Source organism: Caretta caretta, chromosome 2 (assembly GCF_965140235.1).
Source record: "Caretta caretta isolate rCarCar2 chromosome 2, rCarCar1.hap1, whole genome shotgun sequence".
NCBI lineage: Eukaryota > Metazoa > Chordata > Testudines > Cheloniidae > Caretta > Caretta caretta.
In genome coordinates, this window is record NC_134207.1 from 117,048,158 (window position 1) to 117,069,075 (window position 20,918).

At 40.4% G+C, this 20,918-nt stretch overlaps 1 protein-coding gene across 1 annotated transcript in view; it reads left to right on the top strand.

Annotated features, from left to right (window-relative positions):
• TXNDC5 (thioredoxin domain containing 5) overlaps window positions 1–20,918 on the top strand; it is a 38,596-nt gene that overhangs the window by 15,662 nt on the left and 2,016 nt on the right. The window contains exons 4-9 of the mRNA XM_048839806.2: window positions 1,816–1,912; window positions 7,677–7,792; window positions 10,274–10,360; window positions 13,208–13,348; window positions 15,451–15,533; window positions 20,593–20,722. Of these exons, the coding sequence (XP_048695763.2) occupies window positions 1,816–1,912; window positions 7,677–7,792; window positions 10,274–10,360; window positions 13,208–13,348; window positions 15,451–15,533; window positions 20,593–20,722 (654 nt within the window). The remainder of the gene's footprint in view (window positions 1–1,815; window positions 1,913–7,676; window positions 7,793–10,273; window positions 10,361–13,207; window positions 13,349–15,450; window positions 15,534–20,592; window positions 20,723–20,918) is intronic.

Sequence of the window (20,918 nt, forward strand, 5' to 3'; positions counted from 1 at the left end):
GAAAGACCTCATAAACTTGTGTGATGGCACATGTGGTTTCTGTGACAGGAGTGGGCCTGATATCTGATAATTAGGGCTGCAGATTTGTCACTGCATTTTTTTAAAAATCAAAAAGTCACGGTAATCTTAGTGAAAGTCACTGGTTTGGTGACTGCTCTGTGACTTTTTTTTTTTTAAATTAAAAAGAAGCCCTGACAAGTGAGGGGGCACTGGTTACCCACATCTGCACCCTTTGCCCCCGTACCACAACCCTAATCCCAGCCTGGTACAGAAACAAGGTCAAAGGAGTGAGGGGTAAGGTTGGGGCTGGAGAGAAGGCCTGCCCTGCACTCTCATCCCAGGCACAGGCAGCTCCTGTATCCTGTGGGACTAGGTCCAGGGTTGAGAGGAAGCCTGCACTCACCTCAGGCATGGGCAATGGCAACTCCTTTGGGGCTGGGCCTAACTCCCTGCTCTGTGTGTTGTGACCATGTGGGCATGGTTGCAGTTCCATTCATGTTTGGTCTGTCCTCGTCATGACGTAGGGAGTCAAACCTGAGTAGTGTTGTGTTCCATACATCTGGTTGCAATGCCTGGTGCAGAGAGCCAGGCCTAGCCACGTGGGACAGGAGCCTCCATGGCGGGGTGAGTCCTGGATACACAAATTAGTCACAGACAAATGGGAAAATCACATTGTGACTTTTTGTCCTGCCATGACAAACATGTAGCCCTAGTAGTAGTGTTTTGTAAATAGTGTAGGAGCTATTGTGTAATAATTTAAGAAGATTGAGATGTTACAGTTTTATAAGGGCTGTATGTGATCTGGTCACTCAAGGGGGAATTATTGTATATTCAATTGTAAATCTTTCCTGTATTAAGCTAGCTGTTGATGTAGCTTAATAAGGGACCGTGGGAAGAACAAACAGAAAGGCAGTGCAATGGATGTCCAAATGAGCAACCTACATCCAGACACTTGGGATGGGAATTACAAGACTATATGGCATATTTCCAGGGTCCAGTCTGAAGTGACCCTCCTTTCTTGCCAGACTGGGAGCTACAGAGCAAAAGTACAGCAAACAGTTAAAAGGGACTTTTCAGTAGAAGAGGGGGTTGAGAGTCGATTGTAGGTGAGCTCTGGCAGAGAGACAAGTGAAAGGCAGTCTCTGTGCAGGAGTCTGAAGGAGATGGACCTTCTCATATCCAGGTAATGGTAAGCCTTAGGGGAAAACAGGCATATGTATAGGCTGGCTTATCAGAGAAAAACATATCTTAAAAACAGTATGCTTTTGGTTCTGTATAAATAATACTTTGCTTTAAAGAAGCTGACTGCCACTCTTATTGTGCCCGGAAGGGAACAGAACTGCAGGGTCTGAGCCCAAGTCAGACCTGCTGAGGTAATCACATTTGATATACTGGGAACTGCAGCCAAGGCCCAATTTGAGAGAGGGAGAATCCTGTGGTTCTCCCCCAGGTCAGGTGACTGTTGGAAGTTTGAGGGGAAAGGAAGGTACACTTGAAGAGACCAGGATGGTGGATCACCAGGAGGAAAGACCAGATGCAGTTTGACCAGTAACTGAGATAGTTGCTTTCTGTGTAATATAATGTCAGTTACAAATAACTGCTTATTAGTGTCCACTTGACACAGACCTTGATACAGAATAAAGATGGAGTAGGAAATATTTTGGGGAATTGGAAAATTGACAAATGGGGATTGTCTTCATTTACACTGCCACATGGAAGCATTATACATGGCCCACTATGTAAGATAGACAGTTCATTTAGTGTACATCTTTTGCATAAGACAGAAATAGTAATTACTTTGTTTCTTTTTAATAGGAGCAAGAATCTGATCTGCAACCACCAAAACTTTCGGAACCTAAACAGGGAATGCATGATCTCTCAGCAGCCAATTTCAAGATGCATATAGCAGAAGGTAATTTAATTATTTTCTTGCAGCTGTGATTGGTACAAATATTTAGATCTAATTAGTGAGAAGCCTGCAATATTTGCTTGATCTTGTGAGGCATATTAGAGAAATGGTGGGTTAGTCTTTAAAAGTATCTTTCTCCCATCTTCTTACCCAGAAATCCGTAACAAGTGGAAAGACAACTCACAAAAAAAAATCAGTGTTATTACATATTACACGCAATAAATATATTAAAGACATTAGGGTTGTGAAGTCAAACACTCAAAAGTTAGGAAATCGCAGTATTAAGGTTGCACAAGCAATCTTAAATTCATCCCCTAGTTGCATATACATTACGATAGTCTTCAATTATGTGATTGCATACCATTTTTTCCCCCACAGGATCCCATCTTCATTTAGTACACAGGATGGACAGTGCTCAATTAATGAGCCACCCTGCACTATTTTGTTTTATGCTCATGGTTCAGTGTGTGAGTCTAGGCTTTATTTACTGTGTATTATTCAAACTCTTCTATGGAAATACAATTATTTATTTCCTTATGGGCTCTTGTATGGTGCTCATCACTATAGTATCTGAGTGCTTCACAAGCATTAATTTATCTGTGCATATTCTACACAGTATATATATATTTCAGCTTCTGCTATGAATGAAGCAGAGGTCCTGCAGACAGCAGCCTCTTTTACTCCACAACCCTAATTCATCCCTAGAGTAAGTATATCCTGTGCATTGAATGATACAAGCATTCTGTGGAAAAATAGTACGTGATCAAGTAATTAAAACTGTATCATAATGCCTATACACATGAGGGGTGAATTAAGGTTGCACTGGCAACCTTAATTATGTGATTTTCTGATTTTTTTTAGTGGTTGACTTTGCACCTTAACATTCTTTTAATAGGTTTTGTGTGTATAATTTCCTAGGATTTAAAAAAAGCAAACTGAAAAAAAAACAGAAATTCCATCGTGGGATTATATTGACACTCACATGGTTCGTTGGTAGAGTTGTAATATTTAGATCCACCACACAGATTCCTGCAACTTGAGATAACAGAGTAACTGATAGCAGTAGTAGATTGTCATCTTATATGTAGCCCAGCATTAAAAGGGGATGAGACATGCTCTTTGCCAGTGGGTTTCACAGGTATTGGCTGACCACAGAGGAATAGTGAGACTCAGGAATCTTGGGTTCCATTCTTGGCCCTGAAGGGGAAAGTTCTCTAGTGGGCACAGACTCTTTTGCCCATTTCTGGCAAGCTTGACCTCTTCTTCCCCGTCTCCTCTAATCTGGCCCTACCCTACTCCTGTCTCTCCCCAGCTCAGGCTTCTTATGCCAATTCCATTCTTCCCTACATAGCCTCTGCGTCTCATTCCAGTCTCCTTCTCCTTGCCTAATCAGTCTTAGTTTCCCCTCTCTCTGTTTGCTCTCAGGTTCCCAGTGTCCCCCCTTCTTCTTGCTTAAGCAGTCCCACCTCCCAGCTTTTTGTCCAGTCTGTCTCTCCTTGGCCCCCTCCTCTTTAGTTAGCTCTGAGTTCCACACTCCCTTCCTAGGCTCCCCCTCCAGTCTCTCTCTCTCTATTTCATTCCTGGCTTTTTGTCCCAGTATCTTGGTTCAGCAAGCCCCAGCTCTCCCCACGCACTACAGCCCTCATCCCATCTCAGTGTTCCCTTGCCTAGCCAAGTAGTTCCCAGTCTCCCCCGTCTCCAGTTTCCCTCACCAGCTCCCAGGGTCTCCACCCCACGTTTCCCTTACTGGCTCCCTGGCTCCTTGCCCAGCTGGTCTCAGTCTCCCCTCCAGTTTCCAGTCATAACACCGTGGCCCGCCCCCCTCCTCCCCCGTGCCACTCTTTCCAGACTCTTTGTGCAAGTCTACTCCTTTCCCTCCTCACTGGTCCAGTTCTTGTCCAATCTGCATTCAAATCAGAAGGCTTGCTTTCCTACACTGGTTAGGTGCCAGCAGGGTTGAGTCATTGGGACCACAGGAAAGGCAGGTTCCCAGCTTTCAGTTCCAGTGCCTGCCACTGCCCTGGTCCAGAGCAGTCATGATCGGGAAAGTTTATTCTGTGCGCCATTGCCCTGTGCTAGAGCGTGCTCGGTGGATGATGTATGAGGAGTCCAGTCACATGTAAGAGCTGCGATATGGTCAGTGAGGATGGAATCTTCAGAGATTTTAACGCTCTCTATATTTAGGTTGCATAATACTTCCAGTTATAAAAGATTCTTGTAACTTTACGAAACTCTCTAGCACCTCCATTGTTTGGAACAGACCTTTGAAATTCAACACGAACAACACCCTGGGGCTAGAGACGTAACTTTTTCTTAACCCATGGAATTCCATTCAGGTAGCATTCGAGTGGGGGTCATGGAAGGAGAACTAGGTCAGTAGTCTCCTCCCCCTCCCCAACGCAGCCCATTGCCCCCGTGGTCCATCTCTGCCCTCTGGGACTATCACATGGGTCAGGCACTCCCCCAACTCCACGGTTTGGAGACTGGGCTCCCCTCAGTCATCCCTTGGACCCAGCATACCCTGAACCCAGTGCCCCACTCGGGGATAATAGCCTTCCTCTGTTGCTAAGTAATGCAGTTATTTCCATAGTTCAAGTGATAGAAGTTTGTGATGCAGTGCTGAAGGTTCTGGATTCAAATCGATTTCAAAAACCTAAGAAATTGTAACCTAAATTTTTTTGGCATTTTTTTTTTTTTATACAAAGTCCAGTATTTGAAAGTGAGGAGATACCAGATTTAAGATTGCCTTCTGGTACATATGCATTATAAGACCGTTTTTAATTATATGATCACATGGTGTTTTTTCCATTGGATGCCTGTCTCTTTCAGTGCAGAGGGTAGACACATAAGGGGGCAGAATTAAGGTTGCATGGGCAACTCTTAAATTTGGCATTTCCTAACTTTCAAGTGCTCTGTTTTGCAAACTACATAATCTTTTTCTGTAGTTTTGTATATCTAACATTGTGCATACACCATACAATTTTGTTGTTGTTGGATGAATATTTGGAATTTAAAAAATTAATAATTCTGATTGTATAATCTACATCATCATTGCATTAGCTACCTATTCTAAATGAGAAACGTCAACTTAATAAACTTTAAAAACTCTAATGTTTCAGCTTGGAAACCACATACTAATTAAACTCTCCTATTGTCTGGACCAAAAATATAAGTTAATAGTTTTCCAGTAAGGATTGAAATATGCCTCACAGTAATGGCATTGTTTTTTGCGTGCGATTTCTCATCCCTTTTTAAAACACTAAAGCACATTGAAGCTTTCACTTGTTCATCATTTTGTGGGGACAACACAGAGTGGTGTGAAATGTCAAGTTATTTGTGGCTGATGGACCACAAAAGAGAGATCAGGGGGCAGCAGTGATAAGTGGTGGGCACATTTGCTGCACTTGCCAACTCAGAGGTTCATTGGAGATAAAAAGCTGGACTGAGTCATTAGGATTCCTTACTTTTTAGATCTTTATTTATATGGTTCCTGGTTAAGAAACTCGACTATAGAGTAAAAATATGAAAAAGGCAACAATCCCAGACAGAAAGTTGTACCAATAAATCTTATTTTCATCAGTCTTTCCTTCTGCCTCTCAAGTTTTCTTTCAAATATTTAAACTGGAATGGAATTACAGTAGAACCTGCCTACAGTGAATCTCCATTTATAGTGAAGTTCTGTTAGGAATATTTGCGGGAGGTGAGGGAGGATGGGGGAAGCAGTGAAAAAGACTTAATTTTTATAAGAGGTTTCCATACTTTCGTTTCTCCAGTGACTATACTTTTTCTATGTCCTTGCATTAAAAGCATTTGACATTCTTTTCTCTGTATTTAGTTCCTTTCTGTTTTGTGTTAATATGGCGTTGCCTTGATGTTGGTAGAGTGCTTCTGACTTGACTGCTACATCTACACTAGAGAGTTTACAGCGGACGAGCTGCAACAATGCCACTGTAAGCTCTCCCAGCTGACGGGAGAGAGCTCTCCCATCGGCTTTATTGCTCCAGTCCTATGAGCGGCGTAGCTATGTCAGCGAAACGCTTAGGTCAGTGTAACTTATGTTGCTCATGGGGGTGGCTTTTTAACACCCATGAGCTACATAAGTTATACCACAGTAAGTGCTAGTGTAGACAAAGCCTGAACTACTTAGGCCCAGTTTTTTAAAGTTATGTAGGCATTGCTTTGCTGTCACAATGCCTAATTGATTTAGGAGCCTAAATATCATTTTCAGAAGGGATCTAGGCACTTAGGAGTCTAAATCCCATCAACAGCCAATGGGATTTAGACTCTTAAGTGCCTAAATGATTTGTTAATGACAAATCCATGTTTGCTATTACTTATAATTCTAGCTATTCCTCATATTTTTTAGGTGCTTACTAATTGATTGATTGTTGATTTTTTTTCCAGCATCTTTCCAGGTGTCAAAGTTAGGCTGCCTGGTCAGTAATTCCCCAAGTCCTCTTTTTTTCCCCTTTTTAACGATAGGAATATGTTTGCCTTTCTCTAGTTCTGTTTATCTAAATAGTTTGTAACCTGTTCTTTCCCCATTTTGACTTGTGTTCCTTCCCCCATTTTTTAATATTAATCATGTTGAGTATCTGGTCGCTATTAACCTTTTTTAGTGAAATAGGCATTAAATAGCTTAGTCTTCTTGATGTCATTAATTATTAGCCTTTCCTTCCCTGCTGAGTGGAGGACCTACACTTTCCTTCATCTTTCTCTTGCTCCTAATATACTTAAAGTTCCATTTGTTACTACCTTTTATGTCCCTTATTAGGTGCAACTAATTTTGTGCCTTAGCCTTTCTGATTTTGTCCCTACATGCTTGTGCTATTCTTCTGTACTCTTCCGTAGTAATTTGTCCATTTTTCACCTTTTTGTGGGATTCCTTTTTGATTTTCAGGTCATTAAAGAGCTCCTGATGGAGCCATTTTGGCCTCTTACTATTCATCCTATATTTCTTTGCATTGGGATAGTTGGCACCTGTGCGTTTAATATTGTCTCCTTGAGAAACTGCCAGCTCTCCTGAACTCCTTTGTCCCTTAGGTTTTGTTCCCATCGAACCCTATCTACTAGGATTACATGACAAAGATTTAAAAAGTCCTTGTCCCAAAGAGCTTGCAATTTTAACTTAGATAAACACAAACATGAAGATGACAGAGGATCAATGCAAGGAAAAGAGAAGAGTTAATTCAAATAAAGAGTTTTATAGGAATTGAATTCCCATCAAGTCTTTATTTAGAAATGTATTCAGTGTTCGAAGTTTCTCTTTAAATTATGCTGTTTACTTTTTTCTTCTACTGTTTTCCACTCTTCAGCAGCGTAGCTGACCCACGTGAATTCTTGTTAGAATAAGAAAATTTAGCAAATGGTTAGATGAAAATTATGCTTTTAATAAATATCTAACTTTGGCGGTGGTTTTTGTGAAGATGGATGGATGGATGAAAGACATGAATTATGCAATGATGTGCTTGGATATGACATTGAAAAACGAGTTCCTGAAATATTTGTGGCCATGTTTAGTTTGTGACATTTCAAACTAACTGTAAATACAAGTGAAGTACTGTACAATGGATATCATTTAAAAATTAATGTTTACTGCACCACACTATTTTATTTTTACTATTCTATTTTCAGAATTACCTGTACTTAAGCTGGGAAATACCATGATAAATTTATAATTGGTGGTAAATAGCTACTCTTTAATGACAGCCACTGTTTCAGGTACATATGAATTAAGGCTTCTTTTTTTTCTTTCTTTCTTTTAAAGGTAATCACTTTATCAAATTCTTTGCCCCTTGGTGTGGCCACTGCAAGGCTTTGGCTCCAACCTGGGAACAGCTGGCTTCAGTTCTTGAACATTCTGAAACTGTCAAGATTGGCAAGGTAGGTTGAAAGCTCTTATTAAACTGTGAATATACCTCCTTTATATTAATCAAGTAGCACGCTACTCATCCTATAGTCTCTAAGCCAAACTTTATTTACTCTATTTTGTATACCACTTGATAAATCATTTCACCTTCACAGATCCCATTTCAATTTTGAGCTGGCTATTTCTCTGATATGCCACATAGACCCAAATATTTTATTTATCCTGACGAGATGGCCAACGCTGAATTGACAAGACCTATTAATTGTAAATAAGGGCATGCCAGAAACTTGTCTGTACCCAGATTACTGTGTTTCAGAGGTATGAACAAACAGAGAGGGCGAATACAGTAGATGATGAGAGGAATATTTTCAGTTTCGATCTTTGTATTGCATTGCCCTTGTCTGTTGCCAGGGCTTCATAAATTTCAAGACTTATTTTCCGTAGTAAAAATTACTCTTCCTCTTCCAATATACTGTATACAGCTGGATAACTTTTTGTAAATTTTAGACCCAATAAAGGCATTAATGATGGGTTGTTTCTCATTATTCACATCCTCCTCCCACCCATGCCCCACCCCCAAAAAAATTAGTTTAAACTTCTGGGAGACTTCTGTCTTAAAAACTGATATCTTGTCCTGCTTTACTATTTCCCTTAGGGATGATAACCAGATTCTGTGGTGTATTTACCATGGGAGCTTATTATTTGTTCCTGAAGTGACTTCTATGCAGAGGTATGCAGGTGGTCTGGCAACTGCAGTTACTCACTTTATTTGCTGACCCATGCTGAAGTCATGCTGGTGGCTAACAATCTGAATCCCTCAGTGTTCTCTGATGATGCTAAATGTATAGAGGCTAACTTTTTTAAACTCTTAAACCTTCAAAGGTATTAACTTGGTATTTAAAGACTGCTGCCATTAACTTCTAAGTAAAACTGTTAATGACAAAGAAGCTGCAGTCTCTCCTTTCTCTAGCTTAGTAGCACTTTGGGTTGTCACTGGTGATAAGTTAGCCTTCTTACGTGAAAAGCTCTTGGAAAGTTCTTTTTCGCTGTAAGAGTAAACTTCTCTTATGGTGTAGATCAGAGTGAATCTATTGAGAAATTTAAATGTTTTGAAATCTGGCAACACATTTGAGATTGCTCAGAATAAAGTACCAGAGGATTTTTGTCCTTTGGTACTATCTGTATTAAACAATGATTACTTTGTGAGCATCTGGAATGTTTGCATGAGCTATCTGGTGCAGTTATTGCTTGGTTTAAGTATGTTCTTACTACAGTATTACCCAGTCTTTCCTCATGGAGAGAGTTATAAGTCCATTGTTTTCAAAAGTCCTGTTTTATCCAGTGTTCTATCTTGCATGTTTTAGCATTTTTTTCCTAATAAAGGCAGTTAGTCTTAATGTCTACCTAGTTTTGTGTGACAGGGTACCATGAAACTATTGGAAACTTGTTTTGGCTTGGACTGTGATTCCCTAAGTAGGCAGGAAACATGACCTTCATGTAATCCAGGTGAATGTCAGTAGCACCTTTTACTTTGTGCCTGTAGTCTGTTTACTTGTCCTCACTTCAGTGCTCTGTGGCAAAGAATTCCGAATGTTAACTTTAAAAATCTATGTGCTGTCTCAAGCAGATGCTGAAACCATGCATGTGACATGTAGATTATTTATTTGCTTATTAATCAGATTTGTAAATTAGGGTATGCCTACACAGGGATTAAAAAAAAAATTGCTGTCCCAGGTCAGCTGGCTCAGACTACTGCTTTGGCTCTGGGGCTAAAAAAAATTGCTGTGTAGACATATGGGCTTGGGCTGGAGCCTAGCTCTGGGACCCTCTGAAGGGGGAGGGTCCCAGAGCTCGGCCTCCAGCTGAAGTCCAAATGTCTACACAGCAATATTTAGTCCCACAAGCCCAAGTCAGTTGATCTGGGCCATCCACAACTGTACTGCAGATCTTTTATCCCTGTGTAGATGTAATCTCTGTCCTTACAAATTGGCTTGTGGCAACATTAGAATCTAATTTGAATTCCAGTTGCTCAGCATTTGGAATTTCCCTTGTACTGAAGTCAAGTTACTAGCTGTTTGATTTCTGATTTCAAAGTACTTCTATATGATTTAAAAAATAAGCAAAATGATAAAACAGACCAGTAAATCCTTGTACTGAAAATTTAGGTTTCAAATTCTTAACATATGAGTATTGGGTGCCCTCCTGCCCAGGTTGTAATTTTTTTCACTCTGCGAATACTGAATACTTGTTTTAACTAGCATATTAAATCTTAGTTCCTTTGTTCTTTTCTGGTCCTACCTCTACTTTCCCTGAACAGCTTGAGAGAGATTTGGAACACAGACTTGTAAATTATTCCAATTAGGTTCTGACAAACCTTGCATTTCTCTGTAGATACATATTGTGAAATATGAAATATAAAGGGTATGATGCTATGTTTGGAACAGGATGGATTTTATTCCATATGAGTGAATGATTATAACTATTTTAAACTTTAGGTTGACTGTACACAGCATTATGAAGTCTGTTCTGAAAACCAAGTTCGTGGATATCCCACCCTCCTCTGGTTTAGGAATGGTGAAAAGGTAAGGCTGCAAATACAGTACAAGGTCAAACCCTTTATTCCTCTGTGAAGACAAGCAGGCTTGTAGAATGTTCTTGCATGTTGGGAGAAGTTGGCTTATTTGAATATATTTTAAAGCCTCTTTATAAGAGATGTAAAGATGGACAATATGAATGGGGCAGTGTCTGGGATGGGGTGGTGACTGCTTTCATTTGTGCCACAAATAAAACATCTAACATAGTTGTGCATCCTGGTCTGCAAATAACCAAAAACCATACATTTGTTCATAAACCAGGGATAGATATCTCAAAACATACCAACTTATGAGATAACTCTGGGTATATTTTCATCTTCCAACTTTATCCTTACATGTAAAAGTGTCTAGAAATATAGATGAAATAGACAAAATAGAATCTCCCCCTCGCCCCTGATGTTGCCTCTCCAGATTCACATTCATGGGTATTGCATGGCCTTGGAGCCATCAGCTCAGAGCAGTGCCTGTTGAGTTCACAAGTCTGAACATTTGAAGTGAGGTTATAAGAATCCTGTGGCTCCAGTTGCGAAGGACTCTGAAGAGGTTAGGGAAATGAGGAGTGCAGATCTGCAGAGGCAATATATTTGAACAACACCAAATAAGCTTTACTGTAAGTAATATTTTCCTCCTAAGAGAATTGCCTCTGAAGATCTTCACATTTGGGAGATTTACCAGAAGTAACTCTAAAGGGGGACTAATTAAACAAGAATCACAGAACTGCTTTCAAGTATTGGGGTAAGATTGAAATTAGTGAGAATAGTGCTGCATATGAATAGAGCTGAAAGTGCTAACTTTACAAATTAAGTCATGCTTACGTAGTCTATTAAGTTAATCTGCCTTAGAGCTAGTGGAATGAGCTCTAAACTTGTTATTTAGGAAGACATCAACTCAACTGCAACAAGTCTAAACACAAAGAATAACCCATTTCTGAAGTCTTTCAGGTAATTCATTACCGGACTATCACAAAAGAGTGTGAACAGCCTCGATAACTTTCCAATGGGTGTCATCGTATCTAAATAAGTTATCACTCTGTGTCCAGTTTATGCATCTATTTCCCCAAGTAACTGGTATTAGGAAGAAAACTGGAAGGTTTGTGTTGCAGTGCAAATTAGCCTACAGCCACCTTAAGTAAAAAGTTTGGGGTAAGGATGTGAATCTTTGTGGAACATAGTCACCAAGGTGGCCATGAAAGCCTGTAACAGAATTTTCACTTCTACTCTGAACTTCTGGCAGGAGAACTACAGTTGTGAATGGTGATTTAAGCTGACTGCTGTCTCCACAGCCTTAACAGCAGAGAGCAACACAGCAAAGGCTCTTAAGCACAGGGAACATTCTGACCTTCCAAAACAATTTCCAAGATGCTTTATGTTGTTGTCCCAGGAGACTATTGGTGGCCCCAAATAATAATGTGTTTCGTCAGGAGCACCACACATTAATAGCCATTACAAAGAGCTAAGGTCACTTCAGAGTAGGCTTTCCTGACAAGATGAGTATTTTTTGAACTACTTATCCATTAGTGAAGATAAAGTTGCTCCTATTCCCTTGGACTTTTCAGCTGCTTCCAAAACCAGAAACTGAGAAGAAAAAAAATAAAAACTCTACTGTTATGCTGGGTAAAAATGAGTCTCCTTTTTAGCCACTGCCCTGGGGAACTACAGATCTGGCAAGGTCAAGTTGGCCTTTATCAACATCCTGCTATTCCCTCATGCTGGACTCCCCTCAGAATCAGAAAGATGTTTCTTTGGACAAGTGTGACATCCAGAAATAAAACTTCCAACCATTTGACCCAGCAACTCCTGGAAAATTTTATAGTTGTCCAATGGGAAGGTCATGGTACTGTTCAATAAGGGGGGAACTGCTTCAGCCAGTTGAGCATTGTCACCATCGTTGTCATCATCTTACTCCTCATAATTGAAATTTGGCATGTCATCAGTACTGGAAAGAGGTAGGTAAGGTCTCCAAGGGTGGTGGAGGAGAAAAAAATGGGCAGAGCTCTGTCCTGCTAAAATGGATAAGAATGAGCAGGTACAGACTTCTTGGGATCTTGGAGCTCCCTGGTTTAGACTGGGGGTGTCGGGGAGGGACAGAAGCAGCCACAGCTATTTGGACATGGATCATATGAATGGCAAAGATGCGAAGTCTGCAGTGTTCCCCAAAGGCATAGGAGATGACTAAAGAGGCATGTCTGTCTCACTCAGAAGGTGTAGGAAAGTTTGTAAACAGTACGTTGAAAAGATATTTCAAATCTAAGGTACATCTCATAGCTCACACCTGAGGGGGCTGAAATTGACCCCAAAGACTTCTGGGACTTACTGGAATCTGAGATTCCAAAACTGAAGACTTGTCAAAGGAAGTACTCGATTTAACCAACAGAACACATTGACAACAGATCAAACTAAAGCATAGAGACTAAATCTGATTGTTTACTGTATTTTTTCTTACACTGTGTTTAACACACTGAAGAGAATCTTTGTGATCCTGAGAGCTAGCAACAAGGGCTAACTTCCTTTAGAAATGAGGGGCCAAGATTTTGAGTGCTTCTAATTCCATGTTTTACTCTAGACAGCCACTTTTTAAAGTCTTGAATCTTTCTTTTAAATGAAAGTTTAGGTTCTAAAATACAAGGGAAGGATTCCATGGCAAATTCTGAATCCTTGGAGTAAACTTAGTCCTGTACATATGTTTACAGATCACAGAGCATTTTATTATGAATATGCGTATTACATGATCTATTACAGATATTTACCATGTTTATCTTTAGATAAAATCCAAAACCCCAGAAAACTCTATTTGCTAAACAACCAATATGTATTTTCACAAATGGTTTAATTGTAGGCTGACCAGTATAAAGGAAAGAGGGATTTGGATTCATTAAAAGAATATGTAGATTCTCAGCTACAAAATGCCAAGAATGCCCCAGAAGCTGATAAGCCATCTGAAGTTCCACAACAGCCTACAGAACCCACTCATGATGAGGTAAGTGGACTGTGCTGTAAAATTGTATCAAAAATCTGTATTCCAACAGATCTACTGCCAATTCCTGTCATTTATGGTAAAGTTTGTGGTGGCTAAAGTGGTAACTTAGTAACCTGTAAACAATAACTTTGTAAACCTTGCCAAACATGTTTGCATGCAAAGCTTTTAATAAAGTTAGTATTAGACATTTTAGGTTAGCAGTTGCTGTTGAGGAACATAGAACCTTAAGCCTTTCTAATGCTTTTACTAACCTGATGCATTGGAAAACTTTTGGGGAAAAAACAAAACTGCCCATATGTCATTATAGTCACGGTAAATTGTTTAGAGGGTTGCATGCATATCCATCTACAGATAGATTTTAAAAACAACTTCGTTTTTTTTTTGTCTACTAAATTTAGCATGTTGTGTGTCTTTCACATAGTCAGAATCCTTGTGACATCATATTTGGTTGTTTTGGAGATGATTGTCACAAACAGGATTCTGACCTGAAATAGGAAAGAGACAGCAGGAACAGGTGAGCATCTGAAAAATAATGATACTGTATTTATAGGGAAAGAAAGGATGGAGGGGAAAAATCCCGCAAAAGGTGGGGGAAGAGCAAGAATTGGGGAGGGAAATATGAATGTGATAGTGTGGGAAATTATGCCAGTAAAAGTTTTGAGTTTGGAATGACTGCATTAATTGTGTGTTGGAGCTACAGGGAGTTATGCAGATTGCCAAGCAAATGGTAATAAAACAATAGTACTCTACGTGGTCACACTTCATCACTTTAGGTTTTTGTCTTAAAAAAACCCCACACACTTCTGCTTTTCATCTTTGGTTTTTATTGCAACTAATGTGCAAATACAATCATTGAGAAATTGTAACATCAACAAGTACAGCCTAAGTTCAGTTTATATAATATTTGTGGTTTGCAAAAGAAGTGTTTGTTATGCCCACAAAATGTGGGATGGTAATGGATGTATAAAATTAAAATACATGTGAGAGATTATTTGTACCTCTGGTAATTTATAGTAGGTCAAAGTTTAATATCTAATTTTCAGATAAAATCAGTCTTAATAAAATAATTACATTTAGTTTCATGACCTAACAATATTTTTTGTAAATGTTGTTAACCAACATCTTTAATATTGTAATGTTGAATTTAAGTGTTTTATCTAAGATAGGGCTTTAGTGAAATTGACTTTTTCATTTTAGATTTGACTTTTAATATAAAACTGAGAAATACAGAGAAGTTTTTTAATTAAACTTATTGATATCTTTTCCTCTTTGATTTTTGTTCTCTTAAAGTAAAAGATCCTTTTTTATTGGGGTAAGAAGTAGCAGTGTCAGTTCCCTCTTTCATTTATTCCCAGTTGTAACTTGAGGCTTTTATAGAAAGTAGATTTGGTCATTCATCACAGACTTCTCATCTGAACTTTCATTTGAAGCCCGCCCTCTCCCACACACAATTTTTTAGAGCAGAAGTTTAATCCTCATTTGGTAGACTGAACTCAATTTTATGTCCATTCAAATGACTAAACTGCACATAAAATGTTGTCCTTTTTTTGGTATAAAATACATACTTAGTTGGTATTCTTGTTGGTGTTCATGCGGTGTTTTTTGCATTTTACACTTGACATGCAAATGTTTGTTTCTGGTGACAAGTCTGTTTACTTTACATAGAGTAACGACACAGTTGGAGAGCTTTTAAAGATATTATCAGAATGGCCTAGATAGCTCATTTAATTTACACATTAGTATTTTTTTAACTGTTCAGACTAATTGTTAGCTCAGTGATTCCATAGGAAGTTGCATGACAGCATATGAAAATGAAGTTGAAGGTTCATTAGCTGCTAGACACTTACCTTTCAGATACTACAAAGTTACATATTTGGGTACACTATTTTTCAACAAATGGGTGAAAATGACCTTGAAATATTTTAATTTCTTGGCATATAAGGGAAAAACATCATTTGGGGGTTGGCAGTGGCATACGCTGCTAATCTGATTGAAGAGATCTGGCAGTGACAGCAGCAGTTTTGAGAGTTTCTCTTTAACATATTTCAGGAGTTCAAAGAACTGACTTCTTATACAATTTTGACTTGTGTTTCTCTTGACAGGCTACAGTCCTGTCTCTCTCTGAAAAAGACTTTGACCAAACCATTGCTAAAGGGGTTACCTTTATTAAATTCTATGCTCCATGGTAAGTAGTTTTTGTATAAATTATCCTGAATTATTGGTATTTAGCTTTTTATTCATTATTTGGTGTGAGTTTTGTGCTCCTACATAATTTTTATTTAGATATATAAAATGCATTAAATCTTAACTTGTGTACAAAGCTTGAATAAGTAAATATTTATAAACAAGCAGAGTGGCAGCAAAATTCTCCTATCTATTGTCCCCTGAGAGAGACTGGCAAAACCCACCTTGCTGCATACCCAGAATCAAATCCAGGCACTGGCAGACATGAGGGGAAAAGAGGGAAGTGACATTTCCTTTGAAGACTTACCACCTAAGGATGACTTGACTTGATTTAAACTGGCTGTTGCTTGAGCACCTCTGGTGATCTCAGTTTTCTTGGAATCATACAAGGGGAGAGGTGCTCTCTGCATTAGAGCAGGGCCCAAACTGTTTAGGACTTCTGAGGTTAGAAACTTCACCTGGAAATCAGTTGAGAGTCAGTGCATCTGATGAAGTGAGCTGTAGCTCACGAAAGCTTATGCTCAAATAAATGTGTTAGTCTCTAAGGTGCCACAAGTACTCCTTTTCTTTTTGCGGGTACAGACTAACACGGCTGCTACTCTGAAACCAGTGCAGACCATGGAGCACAGGTATAATGTGCTACTACTGGAGTCCTATTTAGTATCTTGTCACCAGAATGCAAAGCACTAGCTGCAATTTCCAGGTGGTCTTAAGGTGAAGTTGCATGTAATGCGTGTTAGCTACAGTGACCCACCCTTGATGTGACCAGCATGGATGACCGTGGTGAAGTCTGCATTAGGGTTGCCTGCCAGGTGTCCAGTTTTCGACCAGAATGCCAGGTCGAAAAGGGACCCTGGTGGTTCCAGTCAGCACTGCTGACCAGGCTGTTAAAAATCTGGTCGGCAGTGCTGCAGGGCTAAGGCAGGCTAATCCCTACCTGTCCTGGTGCTGTGCTGCACTGGAAGTGGCCAGCAGGTCTGGCTCCTAGGCCAGGGGCAGCCAGGAGGCTCTGCACACTGCTCTCACCTGCAGGCACTGCCCCTCCCCTCCTCCCCCCCCGAGCTCTATTGGCTGCGGTTCCTGGCCAATGGGAATGTGAAGTCAGTGCTTGGGCAGGGGCAGCCCGTGGAGCCCCGTGGCCGTCCCTGCCTAAGCACTGACTTCACATTCCCATTGGCCAGGAACCGCAGCCAGTGGCGCTTGGGGCTGGGGGGGCAGTGCCTGCAGGTGAGAGCAGTGTGCAGAGCCTCCTGGGTGCTGCTGGCCTAGGAGCCCGACCTGCTGGCCATCAGTGTGGAGTCGGGACAGGCAGGGAGCCTGCCTTAGCCCCGCTGCCCTGCTGACTGGGAGCTGCCCACGGTAAGCCTGCATCCCACCCCCCTCTGCCCAGCCCTGACCCCCCCCCAAACTCGGAGCCAGCCTCCTGCACCCCCAGCGCAGAACCTGTATCCCAACCCTCAGCCCCAGCCCTACCCCAGAGCCCTCACCCCCTCCCACACCTCAACCTCCCACACTCTGAATCCCTTGGCCCCAGCCTGGAGCCCAACCCCCTGCCTCAACCCCCTCCCTCATTCTGAATCCCTTGGCCCCACCCCCCAGCCTGGAGCCCCCTCCTGCCCCCCAAACCTCTCATTTCTGGCCCCACCCTGCAGCCCCTCATCCCCAATTAGAGGCCACCCTCTCGTGCACCCCAACCTCTTGCCCAATGAAAGTGAGTGAGGGTGGGAGAAAGTGAGTCACTGAGGGAGGGGGAACGTAGTGAGTGCAGGCGGGGCCTCGGGGAAGGGGATGGGACCTAGGGGAAGAGGCAGGGCTTGGGTGTTTGGTTTTGTGCGATTAGAAAGTTGGCAACCCTAGTCTGCATGCAGTGGAAAAATTCCCAAATGATTAATTTATATTTGGTATCTGCTTGTTACTGGAATGCCCAGCATAGCTGGTACATGCAACAAGACCCCAATGTTGCAAACCTGTGTAACAAATACATCATTGCTCCCCACACCCGAGAGGAGTGACAATTTCATTACTTTCTTCCACAAACTTCAGTCATACCTAGATTGAGCCTCAGGCAGCTAGCTCTCCTTCCTACCCGGATCTGTTAGTGGGCTCCACCTCACTGGCTGTGTTGGAAGAGATGGAAAAAGCTGAATGTCATTGTGTGCAGAAGACAATGTAATTCAAATTTCCTCACCCATCCTCTGATTAACCCCCAAGATGCATTGAACAGGAAGGGGTGATGGAATAGAAAACTGTTATACTTGTATTGAAGTGCTAGTATTTCAGAGCAGTAAGTTAGCCATATGTAGTGCAGCAGTACTAGGCAAAAGCAACCAACAATTTAATATGTTCAGCAATCTCAGATTTTACTATGGTTTATTTTGAGATGGGGAAATGCTATTCTTACCATTTACAAGAAGTATCATGGAATTTTTAATTTGTACCTAGCAGAGTGAGTGATCATGCCTCTCAGCATAGCACTATTCCCTATTTTTAAACTGCAATTTCAGCCCTGGCTGTGAGCCCAAGTCATGGTGTGGGATCCATAATCTACTGACTCTGATGTGTGAGAGCTATCCCTGAGCCATGCTGAGAGTGATGGGGTGCTTCTGCTAGAGGGCCACTAATGTTACCCTATTATGCATGAGAGATACTCTGGGGGAAGAAGAGAAACACAGTAAATTAAATTGTAAAATCAGAGTAGAACTGCTAGAAGACTTGTCATGGCTTTTTCTTACCCAAAAGATCAGCTTCTTATGTCTATTCAGTATTAATATTGATATTTGTATACTAAAAAACAGTGCTTGCCTTTGCCGTGTTGCCTTCTGCAATCATTCCCAGCATACTCTGCTGCTACTTTCTTGATTCCTGTCTAAAAGCAGATTGTATGCTTCCACAGCAGTGCAGTAATTTTTATACAGTGGTGATTCTTCGCATAGTTTGGGTTCTGTAAAATAACTTGTTGATTTCATTGTCAAAAATTAACTGCTTTTTTACTCATCACTGTAGACTCAATGCAGCTAAGAGGAAATGAGGTGAATTCTCTTTAATATATATCATAAGTGGAATTGTCTGCTGTTCACTTTATACCTGTGCAGCGCCACTGAAGGCAGATGTGGTTGCACAGGACCGGATTTTGCCTACACAACCTTTTACAGGCTATGATGCACAAGGAGGAAAGAATCTGGCTTGATTCAGAACCCAGATGTAGTTTGCAGGGTTGGGAATTAGTTTTCTGAGCTCAATATAAAGAGAATTGAGAGACAAAAGTGGAATCCCAATAAGCCCTTTTCGTTAATTTTCAGAGTAGAATTACACTTTAAATACCTTCCCCTCTTCTCACTGGATTCTAAAAGGGTACTGGTACATGGGGCAAATTCCAGAAGAATGCCAGATGGCAATTGAGGAAGGGTGTATTAAACACAGAACCAACCTTTTAGCTGCTGCCAGAGAGGATAGATTGGTTATCACAAAGCTGTAGTTTAGGAAACTGTTTGCTACATTCATGTAGTTGGTATCCTATTCTTAGCTCAAAAATCATGCCTGTGTATACAATTGTAGTTCATTGTATATAAATGACCTTTTCCCTTTCCGAGTAGATTAATTTGTGTTTGGCTAAGCAAACACTATTAGGTTGAGATCTACTTTTGCCCTTCAGTTTATTTTAGGTAAATATTAACATTAAGTTGCACAGTAAGTATGAGACCATCTTGTCTTAATTGTTTTTGTGCGTGGTCAGTAATGCTTTTACACTCCGTGTATATTAACAGAAGAGTTCAAATATATACTTGTTTTCTGAATTGTAGAATGAAAACTCTGGCAGAGACTTGTCACCATCTTTGTCGATGCCTGAATCAAGCCTTAAGATACTCATGGGCTTCTGTAACCACCAACCTAAGGTGCAACTGAGGCAGAACAAAATGAGAAATGCATAGATCTTTAAATTCTAAAGTACTTTTTTTACGGATTTATTTCTTGGAGGCAACTATAGAATTAAAGTTCAAAAACCTACATCTAGAGGCCCACATTCTAATGTTATGATACTGCAAATTAATAATTGTGGTGTAAATCATCCATGGACCTGTCCACTCTAAGTCTCACTTGAACGGAGTTACTCTAAATGTACAACTGTGTAATGCAGATCAGAATGTGGCCAGTATGTTGTGTTTGTCTGTAGAGAGCAAAAATCACAGGCAAACAAACTACTTATTTCCAGATTTAGCCAATACGTACAGTAGTAATGGTAAAATAACAATGGAAGCAAATGCTATGTGACTTGCCTGAGGATGGTAAGGGAGAAGAGGACAGAGCTAATGTGTGAAGGATTGTTTTTAATTTTCAGGAAGTTTAAATTTAAGATGGAAAATACATTAAGCTACTTGAGTCCCCTTTATTGCAGAGTTCAGGCTGTGAGAAACATTATGCATTTTTCATTAGCATTAATATAGGAACTTGAATTTTATAGTGCCAGGAGGCTACATTATTAAAAGGGGGGTGGGGTTGGGATAAAAACTTTTGCCAGGAAAACAGAAGTCTCATTTTATGTCATAAATTTTGTGCAATATGACTTAAAAACAGACACACCCCTTGAGAAGTGACTAATCAATCAGTGTCTTGGGTTAGCTTTGGTGGGAGAAAGGGAAGTGACATGATGGAGAGAATTAATGTACTGTACATGCCCAGTAGCTTATTTAAAACTTTAAAAGTGTGACCTTTTAAACAATTTATCAGTTTGTGGCTTGATACAAGCAACTTTATTTAAATATATTCCGTGATCTTTTTCATGTTTGCTTTCACAAGCTTCTGGTGGGTGAGAGATGTTAATGCACTATTTCACACAATACTGTACCAGAAGAGACTACATAAAAGCCAGAAACTATTTTAGCCTTCAAATCATCTGGCTTATTTCAAATACACAAGTAATCCACCTTGTCCACTTACATAATTGTCATTTTGGCCCATATCATTAAGGAGGTAGGAGAGAGCACATTTTATGGATGTCATAACAAAGCTGCTAGGGCATACACTGGAAGATGTCTGCTGAACACATGTCTGTCTGTTTCTAGGTGCGGTCACTGTAAGAACTTGGCTCCAACTTGGGAGAACCTCTCCAAAGAACAATTTCCAGGTTTGACAGATGTCAAAATAGCAAAAGTAGATTGCACCATCGAACGTAATGTCTGCAACAGATTTTCTGTAAGTGTGGATGGTTTAAAATTAATTAGATAATCTTAAATAATTTGTACCCCAGGTTGAAGTCTCCAGTAATTTGCCCAGGTGGCAGTTCACTGTAGAGTGCAGTGATCTTGTCACTGCACTCACTTCAGAAGTTACTCTTCTCATGAAGGGGGGAAAACAGAGGGATGGTTACCTGGTGGTTAGGAATGTCCCT